General features: G+C 40.1%; 1 protein-coding gene across 2 annotated transcripts in view; it reads right to left on the minus strand.

Annotated features, from left to right (window-relative positions):
• Positions 1-27,786, minus strand: part of sh3pxd2b (SH3 and PX domains 2B) — a 213,176-nt gene that overhangs the window by 62,648 nt on the left and 122,742 nt on the right. For both annotated transcript variants that reach the window (XM_078411577.1, XM_078411576.1), the window contains exon 5: positions 16,646-16,737. In XM_078411577.1, coding sequence (XP_078267703.1) covers positions 16,646-16,737 — 92 coding nt within the window. The remainder of the gene's footprint in view (positions 1-16,645; positions 16,738-27,786) is intronic.

The raw sequence follows: 27,786 nt of genomic DNA on the forward strand, positions 1-27,786 counted from the left end.
ATCATCAATATTATATTGACAGCAATTTTCAATCTTTTTAAAGCACCATAAATGCAGTGGAAAGAATTCCTGTTCCTTTGCCAGTACTGAAGAAACTGATTGTCTGCCAATCTCTATTTAACGTGCAGCAATTGACACATGGATGGATTCAAAACAGTTATTTTGATGATTACTGATCAGAGCTGGGAAATGGAGCTGGGAGTACAAAACAACACATAAATTATTGGGCTGACAGAAATTGAGGGAAGGCGATAAGGTGAATAAATACTTCACACAGTGTTTGACTACAATGTGAAAGGACTGGACAATTAGGATCAGCATGAAAACAGATTCAGGGCAGCAGTGGAGACAGTGTTGTTTCACCACAGGAAGCAGAGTTACAATGTGTGGCCACATTATCTGGAGGACAGAACTTAAACCAGGTATTGAAGATAGGGAACAATTTATCAGTGAACAAGACCAAAAAGCAGCTGTGATAGGTACACAACAAATTTTAAATCGATTTCAATTTATAATATTCATAATGTATTCTAAATTTATCAAGTTTTACAATAACAATAGTACATGAACAGTAATGTTTTTCAACAAATTACTTCTTGCAAAATCCAAGCACCACATTTATTATTCACTTTACATGATTTTGGCCTTGCTGGTAAGGCCAGTATTTATTGCCTGTTCCTGTGTGTCCTTGAGTATGTGTTATTGAGGTGCCTTGAAGTGCTGCAATCTTTTGTGTGAAGATACTTCTGCAATGTTGCCGTGTCGGGAATTCAAGCAGGATGGCATCCCACTTTCAAAGGGAACCAAAAATTGGTGGGGTTCCTACATATCTAATACCCTTATCCTTCATGATGGTAGAGATCATGGAGTGGTGGAGTGCTGTTAAGAGTAATCAGCCTTGTTTTTATATCCTTGTCCCCATGAAATGAATGTTAGCATTGTATTTGCCTTCCTTACTACCGACTCAACCTGCAAATGAACCTTTTGGGAACTCTGCACCAGCACTCCCAAGTCGCTTTGCATCTCCGATTTCTGAATCCTCTCCCCATTTAGAAAATATCCTGCACCTTTATTCCTTCTACCAAAGTGCATGACCGTACACTTTGATATGCTGTATTCCATTTGCCACCTCTTTGCCCACCCTCCCTACCTGTCCAAATCCTTCTGTTTCTCTCAACTGTACCTGTCCCTTCACCTATCTTCGTATCATCCGCAAATTTGGCCAGAAACCCATCAATTCCATCACTCAGATCATTAACATACAATGTGAAAAGTAGTGAACCCAACACCGACCTGGTGGAACACCACTAGTCACCGGCAGCCAACCAGAAAAGGCCCCCTTTATTCCCACTCTTTGCCTTTTGCCGATCAACTAATCTTCGATGCATGCTGTTACCTTGCCTCTAATACCATCTTATGTGGCACCTTACCAAAGGCCTTCTGAAATCCAAGTAAACAACGTCTACCAACTCCGCTTTGTCCGTCCTGCTTGTTACCTCCGGGAAAAAACTCCAACAGATTGCCTCTAACGATTAGCTAGGAGGAGCCTGACAAGTTATAATGGGGTTTTACAGCTTTTAGATTCTAAATAATCATCATTGCAGTTCATCTTTTACTCTAGTCATGTTCTAAATTTAACGTAGGGTAAAAAGGTAATTAAAAAACTCTTTGTGAATTTTCATCTTTGTGAATTCTTTATTGGTTGCTCAACTTTTGGCTGGCGGGGGTCCAACTGAACAAATGGTTAATATCAGCGCGTCTTCAGAAAAAAGGCTATTCTTGCACAGAATTGTCAGAATGCTGGAATCATATCTTATTTTTATGAGAATTGATACATTCTACCCAATATCTATTAATGAAATTGCTTATTCCAGGGCTGTTCCAAACGTGTTTCCTTCTGATCGGGACATAACGCACAATGATTTATGAGCATTTATGAGCATCTATTTTATTTAACCTCTCCAGTGACAGAGAGGTTAAATAAAATGCTAACTCTTCGTAAGATTGATTAAGCTACTTTATTTTTTCTTAGATAAACAGAGAGAATAATAATGATGATTAGATTTACATTTTCCATCAATGGAACTTGTTTTTGAGTGCTAATGAGAATATACTGGACATTTAATATTATTGCTTCACTCCTTTGCTTTCTCTTTTGGCATGAAGCTTTACTGCCTGTTTGCCCTCAAAGCAGCCCACTTGCAAAAAAGATAAAGCCTCTCCACAATGATACATTTTATTTTTTTAGTTGCATCAAATTCAAATATCTTTCAACTCAACAGGATGCAAGTTCTTGCAGTTTTGCCTAATGGATGAAAACAGCAGGGTCACCCTGACGCTATTTGCTATATACAAATATATCAACAATATCATGATGTGCACAAGTGTTGTCAAGTTTCTTTCTGAAACACTGACATTTAATTTTCAGTATTCCCACTTGATGCATTGCAAGCACTTTGCATCGAATGTGCCATTGTCTGCACCTAACTTTCAAAGGAACATACAACAATACAAGTAACACTCTCACTCTTCCAGCCACAGGGTAAAATTGCTACTGAATGGATGGATGTTAAAATGACTCGAGGTGTAGGAGAGTTGCCCTGTCCGGTGGCAAGGAGATCTATGCAAGGACATGGGTGCAGTCTATGAAAGCCTATAAATTGGAGAAGTGCTGAGATGAACCAAATGCTCAAGTCAAGTCTCCTGCTACAGATAAACAATTACAATCCTATGTTAATAAGTATGCTAGATCAACCATAACAAATGAGTAAAATGCAGGAACACTAAAAAAGGATAATTCAAATCGCAGACATTAATGATTGATTGATAAATTTATTTCTTGTTCTCAAGTTGCAGTAAAATGCGAGCAAGACTCATCAATTATATAGGGTTGGTGTAAAGTGGGGGCTGATGGTCAGCAAAGACTCAGTGGGCAGAAGGGCATGTTATCACTATATTTCTTTATTACTCTATGGAGAAGGTTAAGATAATTGAAATGATTTTTTTAAAAGTACGAGTACTTTCTGTCAGGCATTACAAAGCAATGAGGAAAAGGGGATATTGGCACAAGCTCATGGAAAATGATGGGGAAACAATTTATCTTCAGTTGAAAAATTCAATGTTTATTCCAGAAGGTTGCAAAGTGCCTGGATAGACCAAACAATGTTATTCTTCTAGTTTACATTACGCCTCACTATGGTGGGTGGGGGATGGTGTGGGGGAGGGGTGGTGGGTGGGCACAGGCATGCACATCGCTGTGGGCATAGGATTAACAATCGAAATGACATGCTCGCAAACCCGCAGTGATGATGCACAAGTGCTTTGAAAGTGATTGCCCAATCTCCGTTTAATTTCTCCAGTGAAGATAAGGTCACATCGTGAACACTGAATGCAGCAGACTAGATTGAAAGTGGTGCAAGGAAATCGCTGCTTCAAATGCTGCCAATGCTCAGCAGGTCAGGCTGCATCTTCTGACCTGCTCAGTATTTCCAGCATTTTCTGCTTTTGTTTTCCACCATCTATAGTTTTCTTTTTACAAATTTTCAATTACATCGCAAATCACTGCTTCACCTGGAAGTTAGACACAAAATGCTGGAGTAACTCAGCAGGTCAGGCAGCATCTCAGGAGAGAAGGAATGGGTGACGTTTTCGGGTCGAGACCCTTCTTCAGACTGAAGAAGGGTCTCAACCTGAAACGTCACCCATTCCTTCTCTCCTGAGATGCTGCCTGACCCACTGAGTTACTCCAGCATTTTGTGTCTACCTTCGATTTGAACCAGCATCTGCAGTTATTTTCCTACACTGCTTCACCTGGAATCACTGTTTTCATGACCAAATGTGGGAAGAAAAGCTGCAAATCGACAGGTGTTGTATCTCTAGTTACATGGGAAGGTGCCCTGGGAGAGAGAGTGGTAGGCGTGGATGTAACTACAGACCACAACCTGTGAAATGCTGAAGGAGCAAAGAGTGAAAAATGCGATAGCTGGTGGGATCATATTGCACTGCGCTGAATCAGAGGGTCGGTGAGATGGAAGGTGAACTGAAGTCTGAAGAAGGGCCCAAACCCAAAACAAACCCATTCCTTCTATCCAGAGATGCTGCCTGTCCCGTTGACTTACTCCAGCACTTTAGAATATCTGAGGTAGAGGGCGAGTACCACATGAACTCTTTGTTCAGTCCCAGGGAGAGGGGGTAAGAATAGATGTGAGAGCAGCAGAGGAAATGTGAGCCATCATGTATGGCAAAGGAGAAGCCATGTTTCAGGAAGAAGGACATTTCAAAAATGTTGGAATTGAAGGCCTCCAATGGAGATGATGAAACTGGAAGAAGGGCATAGCTTCCTACAGAAGGTAGGGCGAGAGTGTATATATTCAAGGTAGCTGTGGGAGACTAAGAGCCAGTAAAAGATGCTGGTGGTTGGCCTATCTTCTGAGATGGAGGCAAAGATCTTGAAAGGAAAGTGTCAAAAATGGACTATTTGAGAGCTGGATGGAAATTGGCAGCAAAAGTGATGTGTTTTTTTTTAGTTCTATGTGTGCAAAATGTAGCACCAATACTCTAGAGCTGCAACAAGCATACAGTTGCCACCTGCCAAAATGGGAATTAAGATGCAAATTTAGCAACTGAAAAGCAGGTGTGGTGCCTTCACATTTCCACAGCCAGGCTAACCATTAATACAACTATCCATTGGAAGACAGAATCATGCAAGATCAATAAAAACCATGTACAAAAGGATCAAGAGACTAGTAGCCCAGAGACAGATACACCGCATGATAAGAGCTGCAGATTCAATCAGCTTTTTGGGGCAGCACAGTGGCGCAGCGGTAGAGCTGATGCCTTACAGCACCAGAGACCCGAGTTCGATCCTGACCACGGGTGCTGTCTAAATGGTTTATAAGTTCTCCCTGTGAACGCGTGGGATTCCTCCGGGTACTCCCACGCACCAAAGACTTGTAGGTTAATTGGCTTCAGTAAAATTGTTCCTAGTGTGTCGGGTAGTAATAGTTTGCAGGGTGATAGCTGGTCGGCACAGACTCGGTGGACTTAGGTGCTTGTTTTGGTGTTATATCTCTCAAGTCCAAAGTCTTGGTCAGTACAAGGCAAACAATTGAAAAAAAATGAGCTATATACAATTGACCTCAAATATGGATTCCATTTACCATGACAGGCCTTTTTGATGCAGAAGATGTTCTCATGTCAGTTTATCCTTGCAAAGTAATTCTTATTCTCTCTGCGGCAGCTTGGCTTTCTGACAATTCAGTTTAAAATGCAACCCACTAATCTAATTGATGAGATACAATTCTGGAAATGACAGATTAACCACAGGTAGCTTTTCAATCCTTAAGATTGTCTTTTAAATTTGGCAATTCTTCAGAAATGTCCCAATCACACTGAAATCCAATCCAATTGTACTGAAGGGTAAACAAGGACTTTTGTAAATTATGACTGCACAATAATAAAGAAAATAGGATCTGTTTTTTTAAAGCAAGGCTTCTAGGAAATATAATATCCTTGAATCAATACCTAAAATGTGTTACTGAAAGCTGCAGCTAAACTGTAGCCATTATCTCTATGGCTCCTAGATCTCCAAGCCTGAAGTACTAGCATTTACAGCACCCACAAACAGCTGATGATGAGGCCAGGTCGGTGACAAAAACACCAAAATATCTTAGTAATGATTACAGTGAAAAATACCGGATGATCATAGAACACCATCTGGTTAACTATTATATTTCAGGGGAGGAAATCTGCCATCCTTAACCAGTCTGGCTGATGTGTGACTCTGGGCCTTCTGTTTGTGGTTGACCATTAAATACCCTCTTAAGTGGTAGAGTTACTGCCTGACAGCGCCAGAGGCCTGGGTTTGATTCTAACCATCGGTGCTCTCTTTAAGGAGTTTGTACGTTCTCTCTGTGACCGTGTGGGTTTTCTTTGCGTGCTCCCGTTTCCTCCCACGTTACAAAGACATGCAGGTTTGTAAGTCAATTGGCTTCTGTAAATTGTTCCTAGTATGTAGGATAGAATTAGTGTATGGGTGATTGCTGGTTGACGCAGATTTGGTGCAGCAAATGGCCTGTCCCCACCCTGTATCTCTAAACTAAACTACAGTAAAAGCAGGGGTCAGTGCTGGGTCCATTATTGTGTGTCATATTGCATTAATAATTTGGATGAAAATATAGTGGTAAGTTTGCAAACGACACCAAAATTTGTCACGTGGTAAACAATGAAGAAGGTTGCCTAAAGCTACAACAGGATAGAGATCAAGTGGGAAGATATGCCAAGAAATGAGAGATGAAATTTAAACTGTGCGTGCAAAGTCATGCATTTTTGGAAGTTAATTAGGGCAGGACTCATACAGTGAATGGCAGGGTGTCGCGGAGTATGGTAGAACAAAAAATATCTAGAAGCAAAATTGCATTGTTCCCTGAAAGTAGCGACTCCGGTAGACAAGGTGATGAAGGAGGAGTTTGGCACCTTTTTCTTCATCAGATGAAGTATTTAGTACAGGTGTTGCGGCATTATGTTACAACTGTGCAAGATGTTGGTGAGACCGCAATGTAATATTGTATATCGTTCAGGTTACCATACTATAGGAAGGTTGTGATTAAGCTAGAGAAGATGTGGAAAGAATTCACAGGTATATTGCTTGAACTAGAAGGCTTGACTGGGTAGGTGGAACTGCTTTCACTGGAATGAAGGAGACTGAGGGGTCATCTCATAAAAGTTTTGTAAAATAATGATGGACATAGATAAGGTGGATTGTCAGAGTTTTATTTTTCAGGGTAAGGGAAAAAGATTTAAAGGAACCCGAGAGGCAAGTTTCTCACAAAGAGAGCAGTGGGTATATGCAATGAACCTGCCCGAGGATATGGTAGAGGCAGGCACAATTAAACATATAAAAGACGTTTGGACTAGTACACGGATAGGGAAGTTTTAGAGATATGTGGACCAAATGCAGGCAAATGGGGCTAGTTCAGGAAGACATATTGGTCTGCAAGGATGTGTTAGAATGAAGGGCCTGCTTCTGTGCTGTAGAACTTATAACAGCTGGTATCATTGGCAGCTAGTCTCTTTTATATGAATTGACTGATGAGTGTTGAATAGTGATAAATCCTCAGAACATTTGTTTTCGCTTGGTGAAAAATATGTTGATCGTGCACTTAGAAAAAGCTGAGCACAAAGAGAACATAATAAAATACTTGTTTTGTTTTTCAAACTCACTTGCAGTGATTCCAGTTCCTCGAATTTAAGCTCCTTATAAAACATGTCTATTTTAAATCTCTGATGTGCTTTATATTTTTGTTGCTTCTCTTCTTTTTCCAAGCTTAGTCAAGTCAGGCTCATCAAGCATTATCTTGCTAGCCCACAGTAGCAAAACACTGTCACCACAAAGAAAATAGCATTCTAGGAAGTTAGTCATGAATTTAGTTTAGTTTAGATTAGAGACACAGCATGGAAGCAGGCCCTTCAGCCCACCGAGTCTGCACCGACCAGCAAGCCCCCCACACTAACACTATCCTAGGGACAATTTGACATTTATACCAATTAACCTTCAAACCTGTACATCTTTGGAGTGTGGGAGGAAACCGAAGATCTCGAAGAAAACCCACGCGGGTCACAGGGAGAGCGTACAAACTCCATAGAGACAGAACCCGCAGTCAGGATCGAGCCCGGGTCTGGCGCTACAAGGCAGTAACTCTACCACTATGCCGAAAAAAATCCACTCCTATTTTTTTCATCCATCAGATTTACAAACAACAACACCCTTGTGGCTGAATTAGATTTAAACAAAGTCTTCTAAAATTTTTGGACCTCCACATCAAATCAGCCCCCATATGTGGATGGTGGGTATGTTAATGATTGTTTATTCAGACAGAACTCCCTGGTGGAGTAGAAGATTCACGAGGCTTACATCAGCACTATATAAAATAATGTAAAACAGATTGTCAAGAACAGATTTTAAAATAAGCTGACAGCATGGATTCTGCCTGTCTTGTGCACATAACTTCAGTACCAGTTTCAGGCAACCAGCCACAAAGTGCTGATTGACAAAATATAGAAGTCTGCAGCAGGAACAGAAATATCACTTCCCTCTTTTATTTTTCCAGCCTCAACTGACTTTTTTATTTAATGCACATTCTTTTTTAGCTTCCAGGTCGAGTCTTCTTATGTATTTCTACCATTGATTAATTCTCTGAGGACTGAGTTGAAGCACAAAAGGCAAAGCAGAGAAAATGTGTAGGAAAGAACTGCAGATGCTGCTTCATAACGAAGATAGACACAAAATGTTGGAGTAACTCAGCGGGTCAGGCAGCACTTCTGGGAAGAAATAGGTGACGTTTCGCGTCGGAATCCTTCTTCAGAGCTGGGGGGAGAGGGGAGAGGGGGAAATAAACTGGAGGTGAGAAAAGGCTAGAACAAATCAGGGGTGGCAACAGATGACTACAGGAAGGATGGAGCCCATAATGGCCCATTGTTGGTTGGGGAAGAGGTGATAACAAGAGGGATACAAGGATGCAAACAGTGGATGTGGCAGGGTGACTAAGCTCAGGGAAGGGGGTGAGAGAGGAGGAGTGGAGACCTATTTAAAAATGAATGCATTATATGGCCCTGTTTCATTCAATAGGATAATGGAGATGCCCACAATTGAGAGATTTAACCAGAAAAAAATAATATTGCAATGAAGGTAGACACAAAATGCTGGAGTAACTCAGCGGGTCAGGCAGCATCTTGGGAGAGAAGGAATGGGTGATGTTTTGGGTCGAGACCCTTCTTCAGACTGAAGTCTCTCCCGAGATGCTGCCTGACCCGCGTAGTTACTCCAATATTTTGTATCTACCTTCGATTTAAACCAGCATCTGCAGTTTTTTTTCCCCCTAAAAATATTGCAATGTTAGATTTATTTTCCTGGCATTTTTGCTGAGGCAGCCATAAACACGAGGAAGGGTTTTCACATATTCGTAAGGGTGTCAAGGGTTATGGGGAGAAGGCATGTGAATGGGGTTGAGAGGGAGAGATAGATCAGCCATGATTGAATGGTGGAGTAGACGTGAAGGGTTGAATTGCCTACTTCTGCTTCTATGACTTATGAACTTAGATTATTTTTGTCTTGTGGGAGATTCAACAGCTTAACTATGGATAGTACAGGATAGGATAAACTGTACACTTAGAAATTAGGGAGCAAAAAGTTAAATGTATTCTTTCAATGCATGAGTTTCAGCATGTCCAGCTGTTTCATAGAAAACAGATGCATTTTTATTACCTTGCTGAAGTATTCCAATCACCTACCTATAATTCAGTCACCAAACACCTACAAAAATCCAACTGACTAAATCTAATTACTGAAATCTTGGACTTTGCAACTAGGTTTGTGTCATTATTAAGATGCTTTTCTTCTGTTTATGATGTACAATTTCACGATTTACATTTATGTATTTTTATTTGATCAAACATTTTAAATTGTTATTCAAAAAATAATATATTTGAAGTGCAATGTCAATATTTTGATGCATAATAAATATTTTGCTGCATATCCCAGAGAATCCAAATTATCAAATCAGATGATTTTTCAAGGAATCTGTGAAAATTGAATTGTTGCAGTTTTATTAAAATGGTAATAATATTTTGCCTCCATGAATGCTTAATATATAATTGATAGGTACCAGATCATATACAAATTGATTGTATGCAATACAGGGGCATATCTACCAACCACTCTACAAGTTAAAAAAGAGATTACTTCAGAAATGTTTCATGAGACTATTTATTAATAATAATAAATAATAATAAACATTGTAAATTTACTTGCTGAGTTTCATTTTCATGAAAAACTCAATTCCTAGGCCTAAAATTGCCTAGGAGGAGTTAGAATTGTTCATTTTAACAATTGGTCTCAATTGGATTTGAGCAGGTAAGCTGCTTTGGAAAATAACAGGTTAGATCTTGTGTCATTCGGTAACAGTGAGGTTGTAGATTGTTTTGCGAATGCAGAACAGGGGCTGTGGCCACCATTTTCACTGGAGTCCACAAAAGTACTTTTTACAGAAAGTATGATTCAATACACTGTATAGGAAGGAACTGCAGATGCTGGTTTAAACCGAAGATAGACACAAAATGCTGGAGTAACTCAGCGGGACAGGCAGCACCTCTGGAAAGAAGGAATGAGTGACGTTTCAGGTCGAGGTCCTTCTTCAGACTCAATACACTGTTAGTTTTGCGATCCTATCTAAGTGACAGGACCCCAGTGTGCAGACTGCATATGATGAGGATCTCAACTGCCCAAATGAGAGAGTAAGTGTCCCATTTTATATTTCATGGGACAATTGGTATTTGATTTAAAATTGGATTTGAAATGCAACAAGCAAATATGTCAAGTGAACAGCTTGAACGAATCTTGGCAGAGAAATTCATAAAAAATACTTTGTAGCTTTTCAAAAAATGAAAACAGGAAGAGTCAGAGGGCTATGCAGCACCAAAACAGGCTGTTCAGCCCAACTCATCCACGCTTACCAAGTTGCTTAACAGAGCAATTCCCACTTGCTTGAACCAGGCCCATATATCCCTCCTAACCTTTCCTATCTATGTTCCTGCCTAAGTGACTTTTAAATGTCATAATTGTATTTGCTTCTACCATTTCCTCTGGCATCTCATTGCATGGAAACAACCCTCGGTATAAAAAGGCTCAGTTTCAGTTTAGTTTATTGTCACGTGTTCCGAGGTACAGTGAAAAGCTTTCTGTTGCATGCTAACCAGTCAACAGAAAAACAATATTGATTACAATCAATCCACTTACAGTGTATAGATACATAACAGAATAATGTTAAGTGCAAGGTAAGCCAGCAAAGTCTGGTCAAGGAAAGTCCGAGGGACAGCAACGAGGTAGATAGTAGTTCAGCACTGCTCTCTGGTTGTGGTAGGGTGATTCAGTTGCCTTTCAGGTCTCTTTAAAAATGTTCCCTTCTCACCTTAAACCTACTACCTCTAGCTTTTGATTCCCGTACCAAGAAAAGACTTTGCCTGTTTACCTTTTCCATGCCCCTTATGATTTCACATACTGTATATCTGTAAAAGTCCCCCTCAGACTCCTATGCCCCGGGAGAAAAATACCCAGTCTATCCAGCCTCACCTGAAACCCTAGTAAAATCTTCTTAAATCCTTTACTTGCCCATTTCAGTTTAATGACATCCTGCCTGTAGCAAGGCAACCAGAACTGTATACAGTATTCCAAATGTATCCTTACCAATGTCTTGTACAGCTGTAATATGATATCCCAACTCCTGTACTCAATACTTGACTGATGAAGCCAAATACTTTTTTCACCACCATGTTTACCTATGTTGCAACCTACATGGAACTATGTACCTGCACCTCTCGGTCTCTCAGTTCTACAACACTCACCAGCGCCCAACAATTTACTATGCAAGTCCTGCCCTGGTTTATCCTACCGAAATGCAAAACCTCACGTTAATCTGAATTATATCCCACCTGAACAATATTTGGTTGTTTATTCAATAGCGTTCATATTAGATGTAATTGTTACAGGGTTGTGTGTCATAGCAGCAAAGGTCATAGAGTCGTACTTCATGGGAACAGGCCATTTGGGTCAATTTGTCCATGAAAAAGGTGACACAAAAGTACTGGATCAGGTTGCATCCCTAGAGAACATGAATAGGTGACATTTTGGGTCGGCATCCTTCTTCCGACTAATGATCATAATTTTCCATGATTTTCAAAGCCATTGAAATTTGCACAAACATTTGTTTAGCGCATAATCAATACAGTGGCAATCCTACTACAAAACACCTATTAGAGTAAATTATTATTTTATTCAACATTTTAATGTAAAATTAAATATAACATATGAAATTTCTGTAGTGAGATTCAATAATTTCAGGTAACCACGATTTATCCACCTGGAACATGAAAACTTTTCTTAAAAAACTGCAAAATTAGCCCAAAGAGTATTAGCCCAAGGATTAACACTTGGAATCTTAATGTGGAAACATCAATCATGAAGAAGCAAGAGAATCCTCACCAAATTTGAAAGTAACTAAATGATTGCTAGGCTGTGAATTTTAAACGACCATCACAGACATAATCCAGGTCTCTTATCCAATTATTTAGATAAACATCTTGCTTGGTGTTTGACAAGTCTGCCACCTATTCTGCCACACAGGAAATTAGCTCATTATCACAAGGAGCACATTTATGGAAAGTTGAAATTTAAGTACGAGGTTGAAACTTAATTATAACTTTTGTGCAATTCTGCAACCTGTTCATGGTAAAACTTGATAGTTTATGCACGTCTAAATTCCACAATTACACCCCTCTCACCCCTGCCATCTATTTTTCCATGGGGAAGATATATACTTCATGGTTTCAACAAAGCCTGAAGGGCTGAAAATTCTTCCTTGATTGCCTGCACCAAATGCATGACATAATCGTGAATGCTTTTGGTATTCTGTGTCCAAACTACAATTTCATTGGCATGACCTGGACCACAAACAGAGGTCGAGCTGAGTCCAAGCACAGCAACAGTAACTTCCAGCAGACAGACAGGAGGGTGACGTGGCACTATTTCTAAAGGGCCAGGACTCGGCTTCTCCTCTAGGATTGCTTCAGGATTCCCAGGATGGCTCCAAAATCCCTAGCAATCCATATTCAAATCTATTTTACACACTTCCTCCAAACTGCCCCCCCCCCCCCCACCCACCCCCCCATCAATGCAATTTTTCCTACGTGTAAAATTAAAACTCTGTTGAACATAGAATAAGGATAATGATTTATTTTCCATAATACAAAACTCAGGCCACATGGGTGCTAAACAAAATTAAAACTAAACTCATGTTTGTACCTATTCCCAGTTTTAAAAAAATATTTATTTCCAATATTTGTCAGGATGTAAGAGTAAAACTGCTGCTTAACATGAAGCAAACATTTCTTCAATCACATTAATGGACCTAAAGCAAAGAAAAACGTGACTACAGGGCTTAAAATGTCCATAAAAGACAAAAAAGAAGAACCGCTGCAACTTGCAATATTAACAATTTAGAGCCTCCAAGTGACTAGTAGGGTTCAATCAGCTTCTTTGGGTATTGATGGGATGTCAAAATAGATTTTCTGGCATGCATACTATTGCATACTATTCCCTGCCCAGATCTTTTTGCCTGTCCACCACTCCCCCTGCCAGTTACTTTGGAAAGGTATAATAAACACTTCTGTAAAGCTAGACACAAAGTGCTAGAGTAACTCAGCATGTCAGGTAGCATCTCTGGAGAAAAAGGATAGGAGACTGAAGCAGGGCCCCGATCCGAAAAGTCACCTAGTCTTTTTCTCTAGAGATGCTGCCTGACCCGCTGAGTTACTCCAGCACTATGTGTCTATCTTTGGTATAAGCCAGCATCTGCATTTCTTTGTTTCTACATCTCTAAAGCTGTTGGCCTTTTCGCACAAGCTATGAAACCAATCTGCTGACAGAAGCTCTTGCAGAGGTAGGACAGGAAACAAGGAGTATCTGAGACTAGCAACGTGACAAAAGATGTTCAGCCAATGGGGGAAAAGGCAATGTATTGTACAGTCAGTAACCAAACTTTGAGTGCTTACCCTATCTCAACACTCACAAATTTGTCACCAATCTGCCCCTTTCTCTGCACAGAAATCATTTCAGATCTTTGTAAATCTCTTTTTCTGATGCTCACTTTTCTGGACATCTGGGTTCTCTGGATTCTTCAAATTCTGACTTGTCTCCAACCTAATTTTATTCATTTAATTATACATTATCGAGTTAATCAATTTAGCTTATAGTTCTTTTAAGCTCTTCAATACATCAAATTTGATCAATTTCATTCGTTAAGGTAGATTACATTAATTTTACCCTTAATTCAAATTCTCCCCAGTGATCACACAATCCCCACCTTCATTCTTTTCAAAGATTCATAGTCCTCATCTTCTATGCTATCTTTTTGGCTGCTGACTCTCAGAGCATTTTTAGTTCATTCCTTTTATCAGGCAGCTATAGTGAATGGTATAAAATTGACTATTTATCAAGCTGTGAAATGGAAACACAAGCATGAATCTAGCATTCAGGTCAGTTATGTAAACCTAGAATAAAAATGATAACTATTTCAGGTCTGTCAATAAAATCCCCACCTTCAATGTTAAATGCTTGGGGTATTTGGAAAAAAAGTTGCCTCTTGTGGGATATTCAAGAAATAAGTGTTATTGTTTAAAAATATGGAATCACCAGTTAAGGCACAAGAGGCGTTATCTTATCTTTGGAACAATCATCCCCAAACAGAGTCCTTGAACATTTTTAAAGCAGAGGTTAGTCCATTTTTTTTCCATCAGCATGCGGGTAAAAGGTTGCTATGAATAGTTGGGAGTGTAGAGTTGGTGTTACAGTCAGATTGGCAGAGCAGATTCAAGGGGCCAAATAGCTACTCGTGCCACTTATTCACATGTTCACACATTCAAGGAAGAAATTTGTTGCCTCTCCCAGTCTGTGTTGGTCTAATTATTACTCCTGGCCACAACAATTTGCTCGAATCTAAAAGCCCCAAGAACACCAAATTCTGTTATACACAACAAGGGGAATAAAACCAAATAGACCACCCAGAACAGATCATGACACCAGATTCAATGTGCACATCCACGTCAGCCCGGCACAACCCTTCACTGTCATCAGAGCAGAAACCTGGAACTCTCTCTCCAAACACTTGTGGGAATATTTTCACCACATGACCTGCAGTCCAACGATTATTCTGACAGGGAGATTTTAAATACATATCTTTTCATCACATGCTGTAGGATGTGAAGTAGAGCAGAAACATTTCAAGCTTGTCCCAAAGTAAAATAAGTTACAGTTTTAAGGCAGGAATGATGTTGTCATTCTCAGTTGCATATGGGTGTTTATGAGAAAAAGAGATCAAATGAATTTATGCCTGGAAATACAGAATTTGATGCAATAAACACGATAGTTCAAACACGATGCATAGGACCTAAATGTGGTTAAGAAAGAAATGCGTGGGTTGAAATAGTTTTATGTAAGGTGACCTTTATGCAACCTCATGCAGAAATGGAAAATACTGGCGAGTTTAAATGTATATTCCAGAGCAGAACTTCAAATTTAACTTGAATAATATTGCTGATGAGTCTGGCAAATCTACAAGTTTCCTCAGCTTCCAAAATAATGGCACTCAAACATAATAGCCAAGAAATTGTTACAGTGCGATGTCTTGAATTGTACTCAGTTTATTACACTTTGCATTCACGTTTCAATGGGCCCTGCCTCCCACTACCCAGAAATCTCACCCATGGTCTTGGCACTCCTGCAATTAATTGGACTGGATGAGGATGGACTAACTAGAAACCATCCCATCACCCAGACGCCAGAAGATCGGGGCAGCTGATTGCAAAAAAAATCCAATGATAATTGGAAAAACTGGAGACCGGAAGTTAGTCTGCTGCAAAAACACATTAATTTTAAATCAGTTTAACATTACGGGACATTTTCAAAAAATTAAGTGATCAAACAAGATGTACATTTAACTTAAAGCCAACAAAAAATAATTGCACATGAATGGTTATAAATATTAAACTAGGAATAACTTTAATGATGCCACTTCTTTGCTTCGTAAAACTCAATTGAGTTTATTGACTTGTAATCTTGGCCTCAAAATCTCTCTGACCCAAAACAAACGTAGAATGTAACCACAGCCGGCAAGGGCCAAACTAATTATTGGGATTTATTCATTATTGCTGTTCATTGGGAATCAAAAATGTGTAATCTTTCATACCATTTATTGTGCTCTTTGTTATATTTGTTACTTTCTTAAGATATAAATGATAGAAAGTAGAGATTCATAGTTACAATAAACTTTTCTCCTATGAGACAGATCATATTTATGCAATAACACTTGAGCACTATAATATGACTTCAAAAGAAGGGTGCCCAAATATCTAGTATTACCACTTGGTTGAAAAGCAGGAAAATTTAATCAGTTAAATGCATGGTATTCCAAGATACATTGAATTGTTCAACAAAATGGAAAGAACCAGGTTAAGGAAGAGGAAGAGTAAATGGTAACTTTTAATTCATAATTTTGAAACCAAGTTTAGGCCTATTGTCCTCTCATTTCAGTGCTGATTCCTGCTGGCTTTGTGAGTATTGAACAATGTGATGTACATCAGTTACCTTAGCATTTTTTACATGCAAAAATATTAGTGTTTGTTCATGGGTTGTCAGATACTAGCAGAGACAGGCTCATTAGTTCTTCATATAATGTTCATAAATGTCACTTTTTAGCCAGGCACCAGATGGCAATCAGGAACTGGCAAAGAGGCCGATTTACTGCATCTAAGCCAAGGAATAGTACAATTATATGTAGTATTCCAATGCCTCTATTTGTCTTGCCCTTATTTGTAATTTTGCAAATTAATAGCAATATTCTGAAATATGTAACAATGCACCATTTTGAACAAAATGAAATATTTGTAATAACATGTTATTAAAAGAGTTAACTGTTAATTCATTATTTCCTCAAGACAAATTACAGTCACCTTTTCAAACCTTGTACAGTTTTCTCAGCATTGTACTGATACCTCAATAATTGGAATGTAATGTGTAACTTAACCACAATATACTCACTCTTTTGGTGGGTTTAAGTCTTCGGGTCTTGTTTCAAAAAACTGGAGGACTTCATCACACTGAGAGATGTGGGCCGGTAGTCGGATCAGGGCCTGCAATTGATCAGAAAGCAATTAGAAGTGTTTTATTTTCAGATGCACACAGTGAAAGGGAACTTTCATAATAAAAACATTATTATTCCATACATTTCTAATCAAAAGATGCAAAGTGCTCAGTTGGTCAGGCAGCATCTATGGAGGGAATAGACAGGAGACATTTCAGGTGGGGGCCCTTCTTCAGAACGGACCTGAAATGCCAATTGTCCATTCTCTCCACAGATAACGCCTGACTGTGAGGTTATCCACTTTGGCAGCAGAAACAAGGAGGCAGATTATTATCTCAACGGAGTTAGGTTATGTAAGGGGGAGGTGCAGCGAGACCTGGGTGTCCTTGTACACCAGTCACTGAACGTTGGCGTGCAGGTACAGCAGGCAGTGAAGAAAGGTAATGGAATGTTGGCCTTCATAACAAGAGGATTTCAGTATAGGAGTAAAGAGGTTCTTCTGCAGTTGTATAGGGCCCCGGTAAGACAACATCTGGAGTATTGTGTACAGTTTTGGTCTCCTAATTTGAGGAAGGACATCCTTGTAATTGAGGCAGTAGGTTTACGAGATTGATCCCTGGGATGGCGGGACTGACATATGAGGAAAGATTGAAAAGACTAGGTTTATTCACAAAATGTTGGAGTAACTCAGCGGGTCAGGCAGCATCTCGGGAGAGAAGGAATGGGTGATGTTTCAGGCTTGAAAAGACTAGGCTTGTATTCACTGGAGTTTAGAAGGATGAGAGGGGATCTTATAGAAACATATAAAATTATAAAAGGACTGGACAAGCTAGATGCAGGAAAAATGGTCCCAATGTTGGGCGAGTCCAGAACCAGGGACCACAGCCTTAGAATAAAGGGGAGGCCATTTAAAACTGAGGTGAGAAAAAACTTTTTCACCCAGAGAGCTGTGAAGTAGTGGAATTCTCTGCCACAGAGGGCAGTGGAAGCCAAATCACTGGATGGATTTAAGAGAGAGTTAGATAGAGATCTAGGGGATAGTGGAATCAAGGGATATGGGGAGAAGGCAGGCACGGGTTATTGATTGGGGACGATCAGCCATGATCACAATGAATGGCGGTGCTGGCTCAAAGGGCCGAATGGCCTCCTATTGCACCTATTTTCTACATTTCTATGACCTACTGATTTCCTCGAGCATCTTGTGTTTTGCTCAAGATTCCATAATCTGCAGTCTTTTATGTCTACAAGACCAAAGCATTTAAAAAAAAATTAGTAATGGATTGTAAAGTGTTGTTGTACAAAGGGACCTGGAGTACGGCAGTAAAGATGCCAAAAGTTAATTATGTAGGTTCTTGGTGAGACCATACACACCTGATCTATTGTGCATAGTTTGAGCCTCGCCACCTAAAAAAGCAGAAATGTCATCAAGGTCGCACAACAAAGATTTATTAGACTGGTTCCTGGGGTGATGGATAATTCTATAAGGAGACACTGAGCAGGCCGGGTCTTTATTCATATATAGTTATATATACAGTTCAAAAGAATAAAAGGTCTTTTTGAAAATAAAGAATTCCCAAAGGGTTTTTATAAGGTGGATACAGGGAGGATGTTTCCCCTGGCTGAGGTGTCCAGAATCAAGAATCGAAGTCCGAGAATAAAGAATAAAGAGAAATTCATTCACTCACAAAATGGTAAACTTTTGGAATCCTCTACAATATTGAGGAATTCACCGTTTCATTCCGAACCCCAACCAAAACGAAAGCAGTGGGATGCAGTTCAGAGATGCAGACACAGAGAACTATACATGCTGGTTTACAACAAAAAAAAAATCAGAGATGGCAGCAAGTTGAGCCCCAGCTGGTTGAACATTCTCTTGGTGATTCCTCACTGAACCAAATATCAGATCAGTGATTCACTGCATGGAGAACAGCCAATGCAGTCCCATCTCTCATCCAGCTGTGAGCAGCTCGTCGCAATATGTTCCAGCACTGGAACAATATAAAGATTGGGAATGCTACACGTGAAAGATCTTTAAGGAATAAAAGAATAAATTATGAAAACTTAAGCATCTCCAAATTGAAAACAACAGCTGGGTTTAATTCTTCTATATGCCTCACGGGCTCCTTCAGGCTCAAGACGCCACAGATTTACATCTGAGATAAAGGAAACTATCTGCTGGAAAATCCCACACAGGAGTGTGGGCAGTTTCTGTTCAACTTGAAGGTGGTCTTATCTGTGACTGAGTGTTTTGTTCTTCCTGTCATTTTTTTTCTCCCCTATGTATAGTGCTTTTCTTTAGATTTCTGAAGGTCTTTGTGTAGTCAGTGGTTCCTGTGATCCTAAGCAGCTGTGCCCCAGTCTTCCACGTTGATGTCTGGCACCTTCTTACAGATTATCTACAAAGATCTGTTGGTGGATCTCAATTAGCAATTTCCAATAAGCTAATTCTCGCAGCAAACATCTTTGGAGCTCCCTTATCATTCATCCGGTGACTATACTCGGGTCATTGAAAGTGACATTGCCCATTCAGTGTATCCATGCTTATCATTTGTGGAGTCTTGGATATTCGAACTTCTGACTCCACGTTTATGAGAAATATTCAGATTCTGTCATGGGCAGAGGATATGGAAAATGTTTTGTCTCCTCTCTTAGTCAGAGTACAAAATTCAGGGGTCACTACTATAAAAGCAACGATAACAGAGGCTTTGTACACAATGATTTTTGAGTTGTCCGTCAGTTTGTTATTCTCTTTGAGTCAGTGTGAAAAAAGTAAATACAAAAATTATCCCTCGCAGATCTGGTGTTAAATCCAACTGGGATTGTTTGAATTTAAATCTCCTAGTTTGGACATTTCCAGTCTCTCTCTTTCCAAAACAGTGATAACATTTACTGACTTTATGCGATCAGGTTCTTTATAAGAGGAAATGTTTTGAATCTAACAATAAAATTGCTCAAGTTCTAACAGAATATTACAATTGTCTATGATATTAAGTAAATTGCTATGTTATGATATAAAAGGGTGTTATTTTGGCCCATTTGATCAATTTTGGTTTATAGAGCAATCCCATTCCTCCAAGAATTTTCCAACTGTCCTCACGTTCCCACCCAATTCATTTGCAGTTTTCTCAATGGAGCAGTTGGTAACGAACAGTTTCTAGTTACATTCGTCATGGGTATTGACTTCACAGACTCCACCAAGGGTAGTTCTTTCTCTGGGTTTTGTGGAGGGGGAAATTTGCTGGGTGTCACTGACATATCATTTTTCTTCTTGGAGCATGTGCAAGTATGCTTGCTTCAGCTGAATTACACATAGTTCAGTTGAGTTAAATAAGAGGTGGAGAGATGTCCTCTGATCTCTACTCCAGTAGAGAAATCAATGCTTCAGAAAAAAAAACGTAAAGAAAATTGTCCTTTCATAATAAAAAAAGTGAGATCTTCTTCCCATTCCCTTGGTGCATATTTAATACAGAACACCAGACCAGATCCACATCTGGCTATTCCATGCATCCTAATCATGTTGAATTTTCATTGTAACACACAAAGGCTATTGAAATCCTAATCTATATAAAAGATGGGAGCCTATCAAAAAAGGTTAGCAGACAAAGTGTTAGCTACACAGGTATGGGAATAACTTCTGTGTATTCTCACTTTCATCTCTAACTTTGACAGCTTTTAAATCACTAATGAAACTTTTTGAGTCACTTTTTGAGCTGCATAAGCTCAACTTCAAGTTTTGTTTGACTGGCCTTCTAAGAAGCAATTCAAATTATTTTCTGTTATCGGCACCATACAGTTACCGACCAGAATCAGAAAAGTAATTGCAGAACAAAAATTAATTATGAGATGGGATGGAAGGTTAGCACACCTTAACTGAACAATAAACTGGCCAAGTACTTCAGTCATCTTAACCACGATTTCTTTTTTCCACTCCACAAGACGCAAAGGTTAGTGGGAAAATAGTTTGAAATCAAGATTATAGTACACAATTTATAAACACAAGACACATTACTATGACAGTTAAGCACAAGAGATTTCTTTGTATGTTTGAACAATTATTTTATACCCAATTATGGAACAGAAAAAATATTAGAAGCTTAGTCCACCAAGAAACAAAAAGGACAACCACTTATGTGTAGCAATTTTTAGAAGCTTAAATTTGCAGTCACTACTGCTACGTAGAAAATGCAGGATCAATTTGACTCAATAAATTTCTTCTAAAACACATACCAGGTAATACACAATCTCTTTTTAGAAATGTTGAACTATGAATAAATAATAGCCTGGACTTGGGATCTTTTAAACTCTGAGAAGGCAAATGGAGTCTTGATTTAGCTTTTCAATACAAAAATGTCATCTTTGAAGGTGGAGCACTCTTTCAGTATGAGTGTGAGATTTTTCTGTTCCAGTCGCTGGAGTGCAACATGTGAGAATTGTCGGCAAAATGAGTGCAAGATGAAACTCTGCGTTGTGATATCAAAAAGGATGAAAAATTACAAAGGGCTTCTGAAACCAGAAGAAAACATTTTAGCATTCATAGCAAGAGGATTTGAGTATAGGAGCAGGGAGGTTCTGCTGCAGTTGTACAGGGCCTTGGTGAGACCGCACCTGGAGTATTGTGTACAGTTTTGGTCTCCTAATCTGAGGAAAGACATTCTAGCCTTAGAGGGAGTACTGAGAAGGTTCACCAGATTGATCCCTGGGATGGCAGGACTTTCATATGAGGAAAGACTGGATAGACTAGGCTTGTACTCGCTGGAATTTAGAAGACTGAGGGGGGATCTTATTGAAACATATAAAATTCTTAAGGGGTTGGAGAGGCTAGATGCGGGAAGATTGTTCCCGATGTTGGGGGAGTCCAGAACCAGGGGTCATAGCTTAAGGATAAGGGGGGAGTCTTTTAGGACCGAGATGAGAAAACATTTCTTCACACAGAGAGTGGCGAGTCTGTGGAATTCTCTGCCACAGAAGGTAGTTGAGGCCAGTTCATTGGCTATATTTAAGAGGGAGTTAGATGTGGCCCTTGTGGCTAAAGAGATCAGGGGGCATGTAGAGAAGGCAGGTACAGGTTACTGAGCTGGATGATCAGCCATGATCATATTGAATGGCCGTGCAGGCTCGAAGGGCCGAATTGCCTACTCCTGCACCTATTTTCTATGTTTCTATGTTTTAAAACAGGATCGAAAGAAAGAACAAAAGTACTATCATTGGCAGCAGCAAAATCTCTTGTATCTCTCAAATCTCGAGACAAACCTCTGATAAAAACATTTTTTTTCCCAAAAGGTGAAACACTAAAATATAAGAAAATATAACAGAATACTACTACAAACCCACTGACTCCCAAATAATGTAGACTACATTTTCTCCCAACCTGCCTCTTGCAAATACGCTATCCCTTGCTCTCAATTACTCCTAAGATGAAGCTTTCCATTCTAGGACACCCGAGATGTCCCTGTTCTTTAGTAAATATGGTTCCCCCCTACAGTCATAGATGGTTCCCTCACCCGTGTCTCCTCTGCGTCCTGTAGCACTGGTCTCTCTCTCCCACCACCCTCGAGCTGAAACATGGATAGTGTTCCCCTGGTCCTCACCATTCATGCCACCAGCCTCCGCATTCAATATGTCATCCTCTGACATTTTCTGTCGCTTTCCAACGTGATCCCACCAATCACAACTTTCCATCACTACTCCTTAGTCTTTCAAGGAGACTGTTCCCTCTGCAACTCCTTGGCTCAACGATCCCTTCCAACCCAAACCACCCCCTTCCCAGTTATTTTCCCCAGCAACTGCAGGAAATCTAACACCTGTCCATGTATCTCCTCCATCACCTACATGCAGAGACCACAGCAGTCCTTCCAAGTGAGACAGAGGTTCACATGCACCTCTTATAAGCTTATCTACTGCATCTAATGTCCCTGATGAGACCTCATGTACATTAGCGAGACCATGCATAGATTTGGTGACCATTTTGCCGAACACTTACTCTTGATCCGCCAAGTCCTACTGGATCTCACCAGTTGCTATCCATTTAAACTCCTCGTCCTGGGCCTTCACCATTGCAGGAGTGAAGTCACATGCAAACTGGAGTAACAACATCTCATATTCCGCTTGTGTGGTTTACAACCCAACAATACGAGAACTGAATCCTCCAATTTTAGGTAACTATATAACCCTCACCCTCTCCCTTCTTCCCCCATATACCAACCATCCTTATCCCCCCCCACCTCCCCTGTGCCACAGCTGAAGTGATTCCTATTTATCCCCTCCCCTCCCTGCCACCTACATTCCTTCCTCTAGCTTCAAAATTTGCAACTCTTCAATCTCTTTGTCTCACACCTTCTGTCTTTTCCTCTCTGACCATTGCCCAACAATCTGTCTAATTAAAAATAACCCTCACTTGTATCCACCTATTACTTGCCAGACTTTGTCCTGCAATTCCCCTCTTCCAACTTTATCCTCCCCCCCCCTTCCCCCTGCAACCATCACAATCAGTCCAAAAGAGGGTTCCAACTCAAATAATCACCTATCCATTAGAACCATTAGGTTAGATCACATGGAATCCAAAGATAGAACATTGGCTTCATGGAAGGAAGCAGAGATTGATGGTGGAAGGTTGTTTGTCAGATGGGAGGCCTGTGACAAGTGATGTGCCTCAGCGTTCGAGGCTAACCCTTCTCGCCTATGTTGGCCTATCACCTGTGTAGGAAAGAACTGCAAAAGCTGAAGATGGACACAAAAAACTAGAGTAACTCAGCAGGTCAGACAGCATCTCTGGAGAAAAGGAATAGGTGACATTTCAGGTAGAGACCCTTCTTCAGACTGAGTCAGGGGAGAGGGGAATGAGAAATAAATCTTTGGCTATTACCTGCCAGGCTTTGTCGTGCCCACCTCTCTTCCAGCTTTCTTTGCCCCCCCCCCCCCTCCTTATAATCAGTTTGAGGAGTTCAGACCCATGTTTACCCAGAGTCACTTATCCATGATTACCTGAGATGCTGCCTGACCCGCTGAGCTACTCCAGCACTCAGTGTCTGCTAACAAAATAGTTCTTTGCTTCCACAGTATTTATTTTCAGGTAGAAACCAAGCAGACATAGAAAAAAAACAGTACAAAAACTGATTTAAAGGAAAGGCATGGTCAGGAAATAGGACTGCTGGATCTTTCCAAATTGTTTTTATCTTTCTATGTTTTATCGTTGCACTTCCTGAAGAAGAAAACTCAGTGAATGCACGAGCTACTGTCAAGAAATGTCATCACCGATAAATGACAAAGGTTTAAGAGACCACCATGTTTCAATCTTCATAATACAAAGCAATGCGAAATTGCCACTATTTCATGCTAAAATGAGGAGAGTTGAAGATATAGTTATAGTTTTGGGCAAAATGAGCTGTTTCCATCCCAGACCAGGCTGCTGAGGCTGGGATTACTAGGACTTACAGGTCTAGGTTCTGAGACAATTCTCATTAACAAGAGTTTAGTATAGTTTAGCGATACAGCATGGAAACAGGCCCTTCGGCCAACGCCGAGCAACCCATTCGCACTAGTTTTACGTTATCCCAGTTTCGCATCCTGCACAGTAGCAGCAATTTACAGAACCTCTGTTTAGATTTGTAGGTTAATTTTACAGAAAACAATTAACCTACAAACCTGCGCGTCTTTGAAATGTGGGAGGAAGCACACACTGTCACGGGGAGAATGTACAAACTCCACACAGACAGCACCGGTAGTCAGGATAGAACCCGGATCTCTGGTGCTGCGAGGCAACATGTCTACCGCCGCCCTAAGAGCAAGATATAAGTGCTGAAGAAATGAAATGTCAGGACTAGAAATTTACAGATTTATTAGCTCATCTTCAATTACAAACAAATCAAAGATTATTAGAGGCACTAATCAACCTGACTGTGGAAGGAATTGTAACATGGTTTTCAAAAAATATTCCCCCTCACTAACAGCACCATAGAGTTGTACAGTACAGAGAGAGGCCCTTCAGCCCACTGAATCCATGTCAACTATCAAGCATCCAGCTATACTAATCCCATTTTATTCTCCCCACATTCTCCACAATGCACCTAAGATTATAATAATCATTTAAACTGTGTCAATTTATAGTTAGCAATTGACCTACCAACCCCCGTTAGTTTAGTTTAGAGATACAGCATGGAAATAGGCCCTTCGGCCCACCAAGTCCACGCCAACTATCAATCACCCATTCATAATTGTCAGGTTTGAACCTGGATCATGGGAATTGTGAGGCAGCAGCTTTGTTAGTTGCATTACTGATGGAAGTCAACTCTGTATAGTGATATTTTATAAAGGCATTAATCAAACTGCAACACCAGGTGGGAAGGTGACAAGCACACCCATTACTTGGGAAACTTAAACATCACAAATTTAGAGATTACATTTCCTAGAGAATAAGTGTCAATAAGGTGAGGGTAGAAAGATTTAATAGGGTCCTGAGGAGAAAAAATTGATTTACACAAAGGGTGGTGTGTATAGAGAAGGAGCTTCTGAAGGAGGTAGTTGAGGCAGGTACAAACATAACATTTAAGAGACATTTGGACAGGTACATGGATAGGACAGGTTCAGAGGGTCATGGGCCCAAATGCAAGCAAGTAGGAATAGTGTAGATGGGGCATGTTGGTTGGCATTAGCAAGTTGGGCCGAAGGGCCTCCTTCCACGCTGCACGACTCTAAATGCAACTTTAGAGAAAAAATATCTTGACTTTTGCGCTTTCCATTCAATTAAAATTCTGCTGGATGAAGGAAGGAGTGCAAGCAACCTGGAGTTTGAGAGCAGAAGGATAAAATGCTTTCATGTGGCTTGACTGTTATGATGCAGTTCAAGCAATGCATAAAACATTAAGAAAGATTGCAGATGAACCCCTTGTGTTTTACTGATAGAGTTGGAGGGAAAAGACAAGTACAACAAAATACAATGATGGATTTGTGGACCTTTTTGGAGAATTTCTGTGGTATTTATTCTTTATTATTCTAGATAATTCTATGTCATTCATTGGAAATCAAAGGCAGATAGTCTAAATTATTAGTGCTGCATTTCACAAGGTACAAAGCCTCATCAATATTTATCGCAACCTTAACCAATACAAATTCCAAGTACAATTCAAGCTTGTCAAAATGTCCCCAATAGCAATTGCTTTCGAATGTCACTAATTAATCCTCACTACTGAAATGAACCACAACTAATCATGATAATTTCTTAAAGCAATCTAGAGTCTGAAGAAGGATCTCAACCCGAAACATCACCCATTCCTTCTCTCCTGAGATGCTGAGTTACTCCAGCATTTTGTGTCTACCTTCGACACCAGCATCTGCAGTTCTTTCCTACACTTGAAGGTTTTTCTCCTTCCTCCAGTGTATGGAGATTTTGACCCATGCAGTGAACACATGGAATTGGTTTTGTGACACTATAACAAGATTGATATGCACACGCCTTACAGACATAGGAGCAAGCACCAATGGAAATAGAAAACCCTAAAAGCAGCAGAGATCAAAGACAACCAGACTTAAACTCACTAAATGGACCACAAATCGCTCACTGAAATAAACTTGAAAAATTGCGCATGATGTTTTTACCACAGTTGAATTTCATGTCACCCCACATAAAAAGTAGATTGCATCTTTAAAAATGTAACAGGAAGAAAGAGATCTCAAACAAACCGGGATTTGCTAAATGAACTGTAGCTAATGCATTAGTCACACTTCATTCAATTTCTGTTGTGTCAGGCAGAGTTCGTTCATCTGTTAAAAACATCAGAAAAAGTGTTGGCTACAAAGGCCAATAATTAATTCTCCTTCAGTGTGCTCACTTTCGTATAAGATTGCTCAAGTCACAGAGTTTCCTCAATATAAACCAAAGGGATTTACCAGATTGAGATCTACAAATAATCCATCAGATTTCATCCATTTACATTCTTGTACTTTAAAAAAAAAGAAATAATACTTGCAATTTGTTCTAAAGAGAAAAGTCTGTAACTTGTTGAATGCAGCTTGCACCTGAACGTATAAGTTCGTAAGTCATAGGAGCAGAAGTAGGCCATTCGGCCCATCGAGTCTACTCTGCCAATCAACCATGGCCAATCTAGCTTTCCTTCTCAACCCCATTCTCCTGCCTTCTCCCCATAACCCCCGACACCCTTATTAATCAAGAATCTGTCAATCTCCGCCTTAAAAATATAACTTGCTCCTAAGTTTATTTCAGTTTAGATATACAGATATACAGGGAATAGGCTCTTTGGTTGTACACGTAAGAGAAACGTACGGCTCCCGATGAATTTCATTCCTGTTGCAAGTAACTATCAACATGACACAATATACCATCAGCTATTTGAGACATGCTCGCCTTCACTCGGTACCCATTTATAATCCGAAGGTAACTCTGTCCCAAAGCACTTCCATTATTTGAAGTGATGCCTCTTGCCAGGAGATTGCGCCATAAACTTCAGGGAAACAAATAGTTTCCACGTGATTCTTGCTATTGAGGGCGTGCAGCGTAGGTTCACTAGGTTAATTCCCGGAATGGCGGGACTGTCGTATGTTGAAAGGCTGGAGCAATTAGGCTTGTATACACTGGAATTTAGAAGGATGAGGGGGGGTCTTATTGAAACATATAAGATAATTAGGGGATTGGACACATTAGAGGCAGGAAACATGTTCCCAGTGTTGGGGGAGTCCAGAACAAGGGGCCACAGTTTAAGAATAAGGGGTAGGCCATTTAGAACGGAGATGAGGAAGAACTTTTTCAGTCAGAGAGTGGTGAAGGTGTGGAATTCTCTGCCTCAGAAGGCAGTGGAGGCCAGTTCGTTGGATGCTTTCAAGAGAGAGCTGGATAGAGCTCTTAAGGATAGCGGAGTGAGGGGGTATGGGGAGAAGGCAGGAACGGGGTACTGATTGAGAGTGATCAGCCATGATCGCATTGAATGGCGGTGCTGGCTCGAATGGCCTACTCCTGCACCTATTGTCTATTGTCTATTGTGTGCACAAAGCCTTGGATTTATGAATTCCATACATTGACATTGTGTGCAGAAAAATATCATTGGCATCTGACCTTGAAGGAAACTGGTGCTGCTCAAATGTGCAGAGC

This window comes from Rhinoraja longicauda, chromosome 14 (assembly GCF_053455715.1).
Source record: "Rhinoraja longicauda isolate Sanriku21f chromosome 14, sRhiLon1.1, whole genome shotgun sequence".
Taxonomy (NCBI): Eukaryota; Metazoa; Chordata; class Chondrichthyes; order Rajiformes; family Arhynchobatidae; genus Rhinoraja; species Rhinoraja longicauda.